This window comes from Pelodiscus sinensis, chromosome 16 (assembly GCF_049634645.1).
Source record: "Pelodiscus sinensis isolate JC-2024 chromosome 16, ASM4963464v1, whole genome shotgun sequence".
NCBI classification, from domain to species: domain Eukaryota; kingdom Metazoa; phylum Chordata; order Testudines; family Trionychidae; genus Pelodiscus; species Pelodiscus sinensis.
Window position 1 is genome coordinate 23,125,914 of NC_134726.1, and position 14,125 is coordinate 23,140,038.

Genomic DNA, 14,125 nt, shown 5'->3' on the forward strand with positions numbered 1-14,125 from the left:
ATTTTGAAATTAATTCGAAATAGCGGAGCACTTATTTTGAATGTGGTAAACCTCATTCCACAAGGAATAACGCCAAATTCGAAATAGCTATTTCAAAATAAGTGCTGTGTAGACACTTATTTTGAAATAGGGGGCCTTCAGCCTTCCCAGGGTGTCCTGGTGGCCACTCCAGCCTCAACCAAGAACACTCCTCTCCCTCCCCACTCCCCAGAGCCCTTAAAGGGGTTAACTCTGGCCACAGTGCCTATACCAGCTCCAAGCCTGCCAGCCCAGCGCCAGCAGTCACTGCCCCATATCCAGTGGCTCCAAAACATGAGCCAGTAAGCCACTGGCAGCCAGCCCTCCACCGCTACCCAGGAGCAGTCTGCCAGCTCCCAGGAGCCTGCCAGGGCCCGGAGAAGGTAGGCGCCTTCCTGGTCTGGAGTGGAGATCGTGGACTTTATTCAGGTTTGGGGGGGTGTGACAGGGCAGAGGCGCCCCGCACTCCGGTCCCCTTGGAAGCCGCATACGTGGTGGCTGGCGGGCGGGAGCCGGACACTCCAGAGCGAGTGGCGGCGTGTGGGCAGGAGCCGGGTGCGCCGGGATCGGCTGCCCTGCGATCGGCGAGCCGAGACGCCCCAGAAACCGGCGATCGGCGGTGTGCCGGCTGCTCCAGGGCGGCAGCCACGGCAAGGCGCCCGGGCTGGCCAAGGACGTCACCCCAGGTGCAGGGCTACCAGGCGGGTACACCGCCCAGCCGGAAGTAGCCTCATGCACTGGGGGCAGAGCCCCCCCCGGCAATAAGTGGCGGGCGGGTTTAAAACATGGAGGAACAGCGGGAAGGGGAGAGGCCCGGAGAGAGCCCCCCCGCACTGCAACGCAGTGGATGGGACCCAAGCCGCGGAGGTAAGCTTTTTGAAAATGCATTTTGTGTGTAGAGGCATTATTTAGAAATAACTTATTTCGAATTAACTATAAGATATTTCGAAATAACACTGTAGTGTAGACATATCCTAAGGGAGGACTGCCCCTTGAATAAGGTTTTACTCTCTCAGGTTGTCTCTACACTGCATGGTAACTCAATGTTATTTTGAAATAGCTTAGTCATTTGGCGGTGTCTACATAGCGCTAAATTTTGAAATAAAGCAGTGTTCTGAAACATCCCTTATTCCTCGTAGAATGAGGTTTACAGAGATGTTGGAATAGCGAGCCTGAATTAACAGGGTTTCTGCTAAGACATGGGATAGTTATTTTGAGATACTCTGGTATCCCAGAATAGCATTGCAGTATAGACGTACCCACAGTTGTTAAAGAGAAGAAATAGTAGTTCAAGTCCCTTCTTCTGATTCTGAACTCTGTCTGATAGTACAGTGGAAAGTGTTTTGTTCCTTTCTGCCTACAAAAATACATTTCTGAGTATTCTTAATGCTTTTAGTATGGAGAGCATATGATTTTCCATTATTGTCCATTTTAAAGCACATTCCTAGAGCTAACACTTTTGACTCAAACTATTGTTTATAGAAATCTAACAGCATAAAATGGAAACTTAGAAGTAGCTAGCTGCAAGAGGAAATTTATCAAAATAAGATTAATCTTGCTCAGTTTTGTTATGTATGTAGAAAAATTATCATGATGCTAAACAGAACTTGTGATAATTGTTAAACAGCAAGAAAGGAAACAACACTTGCAGATGAAAGAATGTGATTATCTAACAAGACTTTTCTATCTCTCAATTATTTGATTTAAAAAAGAAAGGGGAAAATTCTTTTTACTCAATACCTATTATTGTTTTCTTGATTATTCTATGTTGTCCTCTTTAATTTTCTCTGGTAGGTAGATAATCCTTTTAATGTCTCAAAATAAAAAGGGGCTGAAGGCTAAGCTTCCAAAACGGCAGAAGTTCTAGGAGTTAAGATGTAACCTAAACAGATGGCTAACTGAAGGCTTATGAGAGCCACAAGTCCCATTTTGATACTGGGATTTAAGTAGTGCATATTTATTGTCCTGGACTCCTGACTCTCTGAACAGGGATAAACATCAAACCAAATGATTTCCTGGCTCATTATACTAGAAAATCTGTGGTAATTACCAAAAGAGAGGTAAGAATATACAAAACAAAAAAAAAATGACTAAACACGACAAATGAGAAACTGGACAGCCTCAGAACTCAGCAAATACTATCAATGTCACTATTTGGGACCACCTTTGCTAACCTCAGAGTTCTTAGAGGATTCCCTATTCTCTTCCAAAGATAAAGAATAGTCAATAAAATAAAATTGTTTATCTTTGTTAATGTTTTCTTTTTAGCCAGAATCCTATTCCCTTTGAAGTTGATGGGAGTTTTGCCATTGAATTAATGGGAGGAGGACTGTGCTATGGCTTACTCTTCTCTGTAATTAGAGGCAGTGATTATAATATATTTTATTTTGTATTAGAGCTTACCTTGCAGCAAAAAAAGGTATACAGTATTAACTTTAAGGTCAACTGAAACAGCATGAAGGGAAAAGAATAGTTTGCCAAACACAAGCAATAAGGAAAGAAATGTTATGTAAAGGAGTACTTCATGATAAATAAAAAATAAAAGCCTGAAATCAATGAATATACTGAAATACAAATTGAACAATCTCAGCATTAGAATCCAAGGCCTTCTTCCTCATCTGCTGTAAATGGTCATAATGTGCCAACCTTGTAAAATGTCCAAAGGTCCAGTCATTTTATTCAAACTTATTTGCTTTCTAGTTTTAAAGAGCTTCTTAAATTTCTACTATGAAATGCAAACACTTTCAAGATGTATCGCCTTCCAATTAAATGCCATAATATTGTATTGTGTAATCATCCCACTGTTTTTGTGCCAAGTTATTAAAAAATATAATGTGTAATTAAAACATAAAAGAGGACTATTTTAAAGGATTGGTGAGAGTTATATGGTATCTAAGTGAGCAAAACTGTTCCTATGAAGAGAGGTTGTCCGAACCAAACTTCAGCTCCAAGCAAAATTGACTATAATGACCACCTATAAACAGTAATATTAGGAGTTTAGTGCCACTGGCACAGCTTCATAAGCTGCAAACTGGCTTGTCCCAGCCTACTAAACTAAAAAGCCTTTTCCTCATGGCTGACACGTTTCCCTACAGTTGCCTCCCTCCATAAAAATACATAAATGATTATTCTGTCCTATTTTGGCAGAATTGTCCTGTTTATCTTTTAGGAGTGGAGGCAGCAGCTTTACCTCCTGTGGCATCTCTGAAAAGACTGAGATTCTGGAGACCTGAAAAATCCCACAACAGCTTGAGTCTGCTCAAAAGCATGGAGACTGGTATAGGCTACCTGTTAGTCTTATGTCTCCTGTAAATGTAGAAAGATGAGCCTCCTTCACATATCAAAATGTGTGATTAGGGTTGCCAGGTGTCCAGTTTTGAACCGGACAGTCCAGTATTTGAGCTTTCTGTTCGGGAAACAAATTGAGAAAATATAAATGAGAAAATACAAATGTCTGGTATTTTCTAAATAAGATGTAATGTAGATTGTGATGTAATGTCAAGTGTGTCTGGTATTTTTGTTGAAACCATCTGGCAATCCTATGTGTGACTCACACCATAGAAAATCTTCCTCTCTGTCAAAAAGAGGCTCCCTGACATAAGGGAATCCTCTGTGGACACCAAAACAGAGAGATGCTTTGCACCCACACAACCACCCCACCTTCAGTGTTGAAAGTATGAACCCCTCTGATTTGTGCAGGGTGTCCTGCAAATGTTAAAATCAAGTGAACCTCATGGAGTCTTGCATCCCAGATTGAGTATTATACATTCAACTGGGCTGTAGGAATGGCCCGCACTTGTCCTTCACAGCTACTGCAATGCCTGCTGGGGAAGCAGCCTCCTTTCACCACTTCCCCCTGCTGGATCTGAGCAAGGAGAGAGTCACCATAGAGCCATACATCTACACTGACAGCTTCTTGCGCAAGAACTCTTTCGTGGAAGAGTTCTTGTACAAAAACTCTTCCAGAAGAGAGCATCTACACTGGCATGTGCTTTTGAGCAAGAGATGTGCTTTTGCGCAAGAGCATTCATGACAGTGTAGACGTTCTCTTGCACAAGAAAGCTCTGATGGCCATTTTAACCATAGGGCTTTTTTGCACAAGAAATTCATGTTGCCTGTCTACACTGGCCTCTTGTGCAAGAACAGTTGTGCAAGAGGGCTTATTCCTGAGCGGGAGAATTATAGTTCTTGCGCAAGAAGCCCTGATTTTATACAGTAGAACGTCAGTGTACTTGCGCAAGAACTCGCGGCCAGTGTAGACAGGCAGATTGCGCCAATGTAGACACAGCCCCAGTGTTTGCTCTTCTATCCACCTGGCCTCACCTTCTACAAATCCTGACTTCCAATATCTCAGCTGCCATTTTTCCAAATTATCCATATCCACCTCTCTTCCAGCCACCCCGGCACATCTGCAAGCCTAGCTACCCCCAGCTTATCAAACCTTCCCAATAGATCAAGCCATCTCAATTTGCTACTCCCACCCCTCCCAAGAAACCTCCAGCATCTCCAGCTTCCCTTCTCCAGTTATCACTTAGTTATTCCCAGATGCTCACACAAAAGTCATCAGCTTTTCCCTTCACAAAGTCCCAGTTTATCTCTGCTCCCCATTGGACACCCCTACACACCCAGCTGCCCTTAACGTTGCCAATTTTGGCTGGATCTATCCCTGGAGGTTTCATCCAGGGATATAACCTTTAAAGACATAATCTTTAATTCTTGGATATTCCAGGACAGTTGTGGAAGATTGGTATCCCTAAGAGGTTAGCTACCCCTTCCAAAAAATCAATTGCTTCAATTCATTCCCTCCCTCCTTCAGTCCCTACTTACTCCTCTGATGCTCTTCAGTACCCAACACATTTTGTGCAGCCCTACCATTTCCTCCTTCCCCTGCCATTGCTTTGGGGATGAAGCAATGTGACCTCTATTTTTTTTCATCCCTGTGTAGAATATTTGTTGTCATGTGCATTGAGGCATGTGTAGATATGCACCACCCAGGTGAAAGACAGGTTGCTGGCCCTGAGCACTCTGCTAATCAACTGGGCTGCATCTGAATCCCTCCTGGGTGGCTACCCAAGCACTCAGCTTACAGGGAACCGCGGGCCAAGATAAAAGGACCTTAAACAGAAGTTTAGGGTCATCTACACCACCTATGGGAAGGACATAAGTGGCACGTAAGTTTTCACATGGAGCTGTGCAAAATTTGGCAGCTATGGGAGAAGCTGCCTGTGACTGTCGTAAGGGGAAGGAGAGTGAGTAACACAACAGAGCCCTGTTGCCGCTGGCCGGGATCCCTGGACAGCGGGGTAGCCCTTCCTTCGGACCCCCGCGCCGCACTGGGGAGTAAGCGGCCGCCCCAGTGCGAGGGGAGGGGATGAAGCAGCCCGGGGCTGGGCCGGGCCCGCCTTCCCCTCCCACTCTTTGCGGGTCACATGAGAGGGGGCGGGTGGCTACGGGTGAGGCAGCAGCTGCTGTCGCCGCGGCTGAGCTCGGAGCAGCTGCTGTGCGAGAGCGTGAGGGGGCAGACGGGATCTGCCAGGGAAAGCCCCGGGCCCCGCTCAGCCTCTGTCGCGCCCCGGCGTCCTGCTCCCGGCGCCCGCCATGGACGAAGAGGGCGGGGGAGGCGGTAAGTGACGGAGTTGTTGGTGGGGAGGTGGGCGCCAGGCCGCGGGAGCGAGGCGGTGGCTGTTGCCTGGGACCCGTCTCCTGTACCGGGTCTTGCTGTGTGAGGCTTTTTGCTGAGGGCCGCCCCCGGCTTCCCCTGGTGTGTGTCTGCTGGTGGGGAGGGCGGGGGGCGCCTCCTGCTCTTCGGGAGACTCCCGAGCACCGACACCCCAACCCCGCTGCGCCCTCCTTGCCGTCGCCTCCCAGCCCTGCCGCCCCTTCTCGTTATCACGCTCGCCACAGCTCTGGGGTGTGGCCCTCCTGCCCACCGCTTCTCCCCTGCTGCGACTCCCCACTGCTCCTGCTGAGCGCCCTGGGATACCCCAGAACTCCCACCCTGCTCCCCCATATCCACATCCGCGGCTGTGCCTCCCCCGCATCACCTTGGACACTGAGCACTTATCCTATACTTTTTCCTCTGGACTCTGCCTTATTACCCTTCTTCTCACCCTTCGCCCACTTGTGTTCCCCACCATACATCCACTTGGCCGTTCCTTCCCTCCTCCCACAACAATCCCATTCATACTCATCTCTCTCAGCCCACACAGTGTCACCCAGAGACCTTCTTTTTGCCTGTGTATGAATGCCTCTCAGGGGAAAACCAAGGGAAGCCACTATAATAACAAGTAGTGAATAGTTGTCAGGCTTTTACATCCTGAATAAAGAAGAATGTTGTTGGGGGAGACATGGGCCTTATCTTTCAGGCAGGGATGTGCAAGTATTGCCAGTTTTTGCTGATCCTAGTGTAGAGACATTGATTTTGTTAGGATTGACTTACTAATTTCCCTGTCTGACAACAATAGAGGGCTCTGTGCACCCTAATTTATGAATCTCTCCTACCCCCAAAAAGGTCAAACATTTCTGAGGGAGGAAAAATGAATGCACACTTGCTTATGGTCTGGAGGGTTGGAAAAGAGAAGTCGATTTAAACATCCTGAAGAAAGGGAGAGACAGCTTGTGATGTGTAATAGTTTAGGGACAGAAGAGCTCAGTGTGGGCATCTACATTTGGCCAGCTCTTACAATTGACTTGATCTCTGGTGTTATATTGACAGCCAGTTATTTGTTCTTGTGTCTTAAAGACAGTGAAATCATTACAGACTGTATGCAGCTGCTGTTCCTATCAGTAAATGTACACTGAAAAGGCTAATTATTATTCTGCAACAGCCTTGCATTTGTGTGTCATTTTAATGTAGGTGCAATGATAATCACTGAGTGGTTCATCCAGTTTACACAAGGTAAACAATTTCCATAGGTGGTAATGGAAATGTTTCCAAATGCATACCTTAGAAAATCAGGACATGCCTCTTTCACTGTCTTTTAGTACAAATTGTGACTTTTCTGGTCTCAGTTGGTACAATTACATAACCTAATAGACCCCAAATCAGATTTGCACTAAGGCTTTCGTTGTTTTATCTAAAATTTATTCTCTGTGTGAAGCTTTTTGTCTGACCAACTAGTTGTCAATTCTGTCAAAATAAGGATGCGAACAATTGTCCATATTAGTGGTAATTTTTCAGGATGAGGTAGTTAATCAAAATGTCTTCTAAATAAAATAAATAGTTATTGTGCATGGATGAATATATTTTTCATTATAAATATGTCAGATAATGAGTGGTATGATTAATGTAGTGTGATGGAAGTCTGAAATCAAGTAGGTGTGGCATTTGTTTTGACAAGTGTAAAAAATGCCATGATGAATCAGTAACATCACAAAAACATCCTGCAAACAGTCTGTCTGCAAACATCAATATTTCTCAGCCATCATTTCCCTCATTGTTTTGTCAATAATAGATATGACTTTCCTTTAAAAAGAGAGAAAGAAAAATGGTTTTACTACTACTAGTGGTAATGAGAAAACACTGTAGAAAATAGAAGAAAAATATTAAAGATTTAATGTTTTAAAACAGCTTGATAGTAACACTAAGGATGTATCAAAGTATAGTGGTAGAAACTATACCACTAAACCTCAACTACCCACCCAGAGAAATAAAAAAGCAAATTGAAAGAGCCAGACGAATACCTAGAAACCAACTACTTCAAGACAGACCCAAGAAAACCAACAATAGAACACCACTTGTCATTACCTACAGCACCCAACTTAAACCTGTCCAACACATTATCAATAAACTACAGCCTATACTATAACAGGATACTAAACTCTGAGAGGCTCTGGGAGACAGACCCATAGTCTCCTATAGACAACCACCTAACCTCAAGATGATTCTTACCAACAACCACAGGACATACCACACTAATACCAACCCTGGTACCTTCCCTTGCAACAAACCCCGTTGCCAGCTTTGTCCACATATTCGCTCTGCTGATACCATTATTGGACCCAACCAAGTGAGTTATAAGATCAAGAACACATATTCCTGCACATCCAGAAATATAATTTATGCAATCATGTGCCGAAAGTGTCCGTCTGCTATGTACATTGGACAAACGTCTGACACTTCGCCAAAGGATCAATGCCCACAAAACAGATATGAGACAGGATCACAAAGAAAAAACAGTTTCTTGCCATTTCAACCAGAAAGGACATTGTCTCAATGACTTGATTACCTGCATCCTGCTTCAAAGACCTTTTAAGACTTCACTTCAAAGAGAATCCTCTGAACTGTCATTCATGCTTAAATTTGACACTTTACATTCAAATTTGAATAAAGACGCTAATTATCTTACCCATTACAAAGATAGCTTCCCCAATTATCACCTCTAATATCATTAGCCCACAGACATTTACCTCCTCCCCTTCCCTCCCTCCATCCCCCTTCTGTTCTGAAATTTGATTTGTCCTTTTCATGTGTTCATTTTTTTAAATTGTATCCTTTGGTATATATGGTTGTGACAATTGTCTTCCACTATTTGATCTGAGGAAGTGGGTCTGGCCCACGAAAGCTCATCACCTATTAAACCATCTTGTTAGTCTTTAAAGTGCTACACAGTCCTGTCTTCTATTAAAGTATATCACTGAACTTTCACATATATGAAGGGTACGTTAACTTCCTTGTTTATTAACACTAAATCTATCTATTTTGGCTATTTTTCACTTGTCTGAGCTTGTCAGCAAAAAAATTCTCACTTTCACATAGCAGAATTAACTTCTTCACCCTTAGGGCCTAGTTCTACAAGGTTTAGAGCGCCTACTTTGGGATTCTGAGCACCTTCAGTTCTCGTTGTGATCCATTGGATTTGAAGTGCTTGGTGTTTTGCAAAGATTGGGCCCTTAAAATGGATCTTCTGATTGTTGAATAATCACTTCTGTTATTCTTGGGTTGTTTATCACATCTCATTTAATGAGAAAGTATTATTCATGATGGTCAAATTATTATGTACTTTACATGTATACTTAGCTTCATGATATTAGAGATCGACATGATTGAAATTTCCCACTCCCTTCAGGAAGAGTATTTAAACTGTTACATTAGCCTTTGTTGATTTATTATGCTTACTTTATACTAAGAAAAGGCCCATTCCCACTTTTCTTTCTTATTCAAGACTTTCATTGGTAGAATAGGATTAGCTTAACATTTTAAGATAACTAGTTTTTGGAATGACAAAGAGTCAGAAAATTGACCATTTCCTGACAAGAGATAGCATATACAAAGTGAAGTGTCAATTTGGAATCTACTCAATTTTAAAATGAGTTAATAGTTTTAAATACACATGCTCTGAGTCTCCTTGCTAATTCATGAGTTTTTAAAATTACATTTTTACTATGCTAAAAGTAGTTTTGTTTCTTTCCTGTTGCTGAAAGACCCCCATTAAGAGGTATTCAACTCATAAAACAAAGCAGCTAGGGTGTTAGACTGAGATTCAAGAGACCTGAGCTTTAGTCTCAGCCCTGTCATTGGTTGCTGTGTTAGCTTTGTGCCTCAATTTCCTCTTCTGTAAAGCAGGAAAAATTATATGCACCTCTTAGTAAAATGCATTGAGATCTGTGGATGAAAATAGCTATGCATCATCATTACAAAAGAAAAATACAATTCAGCAGAAAAGCTGTCAGAGGTAGGACATGCATCCTACTAGTTTAGCCTCCCCTTCTCTGGTAGAGTAAATGTGCACATAAAGGCCCATGTCATACCATCTATTGTCATACAAAACTGTTGATTTCAAGGGGGCTCTGAGTATGAAATAGGAGTAAGATATGATCCAAATTAGAATCATAGAATAATAGGACTGGAAGGGACCTCAAGAGGTCATCGAGTCCAGCCCCCCGCCCTCAAGGCAGGACCAAGCTCCGTCTACACCATCCCTGACAGATGTCTATCTAACCTGTTCTTAAATATCTCCAGAGAGGGAGATTCCACCACCTCCCTTGGCAATTTATTCCAATATTTGACCACCCTGACAGTTAGGAATTTTTTCCTAATGTCCAATCTAAACCTCCCCTGCTGCACTTTAAGCCCATTACTCCTTGTCCTGTCCTCAGTAACCAAGAGGAACAAATTTTCTCCTTCCTCCTTGTGACACCCTTTTAGATATTTGAAAACCGCTATCATGTCCCCCCCTTAATCTTCTTTTTTCCAAACTAAACAAGCCCAGTTCATGAAGCCTGGCTTCATAGGTCATGTTCTCTAAACCTTTAATCATTCTTGTCGCTCTTCTCTGTACCCTTTCCAATTTCTCCACATCTTTCTTGAAATGTGGCGCCCAGAACTGGACACAGTACTCCAGCTGAGGCCTAACTAGTGCAGAGTAGAGCGGCAGAATGACTTCACGAGTTTTGCTTACAACACACCTGTTGATACAACCTAGAATCATATTTGCTTTTTTTGCAACAGCATCACACTGTTGACTCATATTCAACTTGTGGTCCACTATGACCCCTAGATCCCTTTCCGCCATGCTCCTTCCTAGACAGTCGCTTCCCATCTTGTATGTATGGAACTGATTGTTCCTTCCTAAGTGGAGCACTTTGCATTTCTCTTTATTAAACCTCATCCTGTTTACCTCTGACCATTTCTCTAACTTGCTAAGGTCATTTTGAATTATGTCCCTATCCTCCAAAGAAGTTGCAACCCCACCCAGTTTGGTATCATCTGCAAACTTAATAAGCATACTCTCTATCCCAATATCTACATCATTGATGAAGATATTGAACAGTCCGGGTCCCAAAACAGACCCTTGAGGAACTCCACTTGTTAATTAGTGTTTGTTTCATCTGTTTGCTGTTGTCTAAATACCAGATCTTTGAACTTCAGGAGATGATGTTGATTCCCTTCCTTCCCGTCTTGAAATAATCTCTTTTCTGACTTTAACAATTTAAAGCTTCTCTTATATTAATTGTTGCAGTTAGCATGGTGCTAATATTGCTTTTGGATAACTGAAGTCCTTAAACTGAATATTACTTTTGATAGCAAGTGTTATGCTTGTATAGTGTTAAATAGTGAATGTTTGTTTTGAGTATTTCCAGGTCTTGAAATTCTTTGTCAAATCAGATTATTTTGGATACAATTTTGGCAGAACATGGCTCCAAGTATTTTGAATCAAGATCAAGTTCTTTTATGTTTATTTTCTTGAATTTGAGTCTGAAGCCAGGAAGTTGTTGCATATGCTCTCCCAGTCAGGTCATTAGAAGTTCCGCTTATGAAAGGACTGCAAGATCCACTCACTGTTTTTTAAATGAGGATCTTCTTAGGTCATTGATTTTTTTAAAAAATTAAATAAAAGTTAATGTAATATAAGGTGTTGAATTCAAAGAGATACAAATGCCTCTATCCTCTCCAAATAGCTACAGCACAAATAGTACAATGTAAACTTCTCCATACTATTGCCTAAACTAGGGATGTGAATGTGTACCTGTGTACACCGTTAACCGATGAGCCTGGGCAGCAGTATTGGAGAGGGGAGGGCGCAAAGGGTGAAGGGGGAGGCAGGAACTGGTATCTATGGGAAGCTGGCTCTCTAGCCAGCTCTCCGTGCAGAATCAGAGGCAGCAGCGTGGGGTTGGGGGGGACAAGCAGGAGCTGATACATGCGGGAAGCTGGCTTTTAAGCCAGCTCCATGTGAGTACTGGCTCTTGCAGAGCCGCTTGCCTCTCTCTGCTGCGTTGTTGCCTCTGATACAGAGGTGTTTCTTTGTGTGAAAGAGTATTTCAGTCTTTATGTTCTTTCAGTCCTTGGTCTCTCTACTGGAACTGCCAATGAGAATGCCGAGAGTGGTGTTGGTTTCTGTGGTGTAGGCACTTGCCCATTAGGAACTAGACTGAAACCACCAGCACATTTCACACAGGCCACAGAAGAACCACTTACTGACAAAGCAAATATAGTAAATCTGCTTTCACTCTAAATAGAAAAGCACAATTATCTATTTGTAGGGGTTAAAGGATGATAAATGTAGTAATAAAGGAAAAAATGCCCTGAGAAAGACAGGTAAAAGTATTAAAACCAGTTTTTTAAATAAGTAAATATGACTGGAGTAAAAAAAAAAATCTTAGACTTAAGTCATCCTTTCTGTGTCCCATATTTTTCCTTTCTTTGTAAAAGCCCGTGGAAGGGAGAATATGAACTGAAAATCCATGTGAACTGAAAATCTATTGTGTCATATATAAACAATGAGAAGTCCTGTGGCACCTTATAGACTAACAGATTTATTGGAGCATAAGCTTTCATGGGCAAAGACTCACTCCTGCCCTGAATCCTGCATCCCCCACCGTGAGTCCTGCACTCCTCCACCCCCTACACTGAGGCCCCCCCCCAATGATCCAAGCAACATCGGGTAAATCCTCTAGTCCTTTCATAAGGAATAGCTATTTGACTAGTGTGCATTTTCATTAAAAATCATACAATATCATAGTAACTTGATTATTTTAACATGTATAGTTAACAAGCAAATAACTGACAGAGATTTTAATTTTAAAAAGAATCCAACAATTTCATGGGAAAACTTAATACAGCAATTTTTTTGGACAGCACTATTTCCTCTTAGCAGGGATGGATGTATAAAATCCACTAGAAAACTATTTGTTTTATGATCCTCTGAGATTTGTCTGGAAAAGGAAGTGGCTTTGGTTGCTATGAAGTAAAAACATTCTTGATTTGTTTTTGGTGAACATCTGTGTAACGTTTATTTCTTTACATTTTGGAGATTTCTAACTCATAATTTGATGACAATGTAAGATTTAATTAAAAGAAAATAAAGTACTATATAGTTTTTTCTCCAGTTGCATTACCTATGGGTATCTACTTATAGGTAGATATCTTTTTTTAAAAAACAATTTTAAGCAGACAACTCTTCTGATTTTAAAATTAGCATTTAAAAAGGTGATCCTTTAGTTATGTAGACAGTAAAATATCATTTTTCAGAAAACAAGCATCTATTCTACTCTTGTGTTATGATGCCAGTTTGATCATTTTTTTGTCTGGTCATTCCTCGTCCTCTTAAAGCTCAATAGGAACTCACTGAATGAGAATTTGGTGTGTGGAAAAATTGCAGAACTGGTTCTGTAAGCTCCTCTGAAATGGGATAAGAATCTTGAAGAAGACTCCAGCTTAGTCTTTGTTGACCTGACAAGATCGTTGGAGTCTCCTCAGAAGTGGAGGATTTGGAGGCTTCATCTCTATCCATTGTCTTTCCCCTTGTTTCCAGCCAAGCAAGAAGAGGCACCGGGGAGTCTGCCCACCTGCCTGGCATGAAGTGTGCCTGAAAACCGCCCTCCTGCCTGTGTCCCCACCAGTCCAGTCACCCCTCCAGGGCATGTGGAGGGACTCACTCCCCACAATTGCCTGTGTGGCTCTCCCCATCCTGGCACTGGCTGGGAAGGGGAGGGGCAGCTTGGATCCAAAGCTCAGCTACAGTAAGAGCCACCTGGGTCTGGGGAGCTGCAGTGGACCCTCAACCTGCCCATGGTGCAGAGGGGGAGGCTGTCTGAGGAGAATATCCCCTGGCTCGTATCCCTTCTTTCCAAGGCTGGTGGAGTATCTGTGCTGTGGCTCCCTACATTGCTGGCAAGACTGTTGCTGTGGCTCCAAGGCCACCCCACCCCGGCTGGAGCTGGGTTGGGATGATCCGTGCGGGTTGCTGTTGGGGAAGTGGTGCAGAATCACAGACAATGCTTTCTTTTTTTCCAACTCCTGAGCAGAATGTTAACATCTAGTAAAGTTCATGAAGCAGGAGTGGGGCCAAGTGGTTCTGAGTGTAGGAGGGGGCTCAGGCATGGGGCAAAAGGCACAGGGGTGTGAAGGCTCTGGTTGGGGGTGAGGTCTTGAGGATGAGAAGCTCTATGCTGGGAGAGAGGATTGGGGTGCAAGGTCTCTGGGGAAGAAAGGTTTGGGGTACAGGAGGGGACTTCAGGGTGGGGTTGACAGATTTGGAATACGGGGGAGGCTGTGGGTTGGGGTGGCAATGGTCCAGGGATGAAGGGCTTGGGATGCAAGAGGGAGCTCCAAATTTGAGGAAAGGCTGTGAGTTGGGGTGCAGGAAGGGGTACAGGCTCTGAG

At 43.2% G+C, this 14,125-nt stretch overlaps 1 protein-coding gene across 4 annotated transcripts in view; it reads left to right on the forward strand.

Annotated features, from left to right (window-relative positions):
* The window catches only part of CYTH3 (cytohesin 3), a 136,612-nt gene that overhangs the window by 32,639 nt on the left and 89,848 nt on the right, over nucleotides 1-14,125 (forward strand). The window contains exon 1 of one of the 4 annotated variants that reach the window (XM_075899501.1): nucleotides 5,436-5,641. The exons of the other annotated variants lie outside the window; for them this stretch is intronic. Within the exon in view, the coding sequence (XP_075755616.1) occupies nucleotides 5,617-5,641 (25 nt within the window). The 5' untranslated portion in view covers nucleotides 5,436-5,616. Of the gene's footprint in view, nucleotides 1-5,435; nucleotides 5,642-14,125 lie in introns of those variants that run through there. 4 annotated transcript variants of the gene reach the window in all.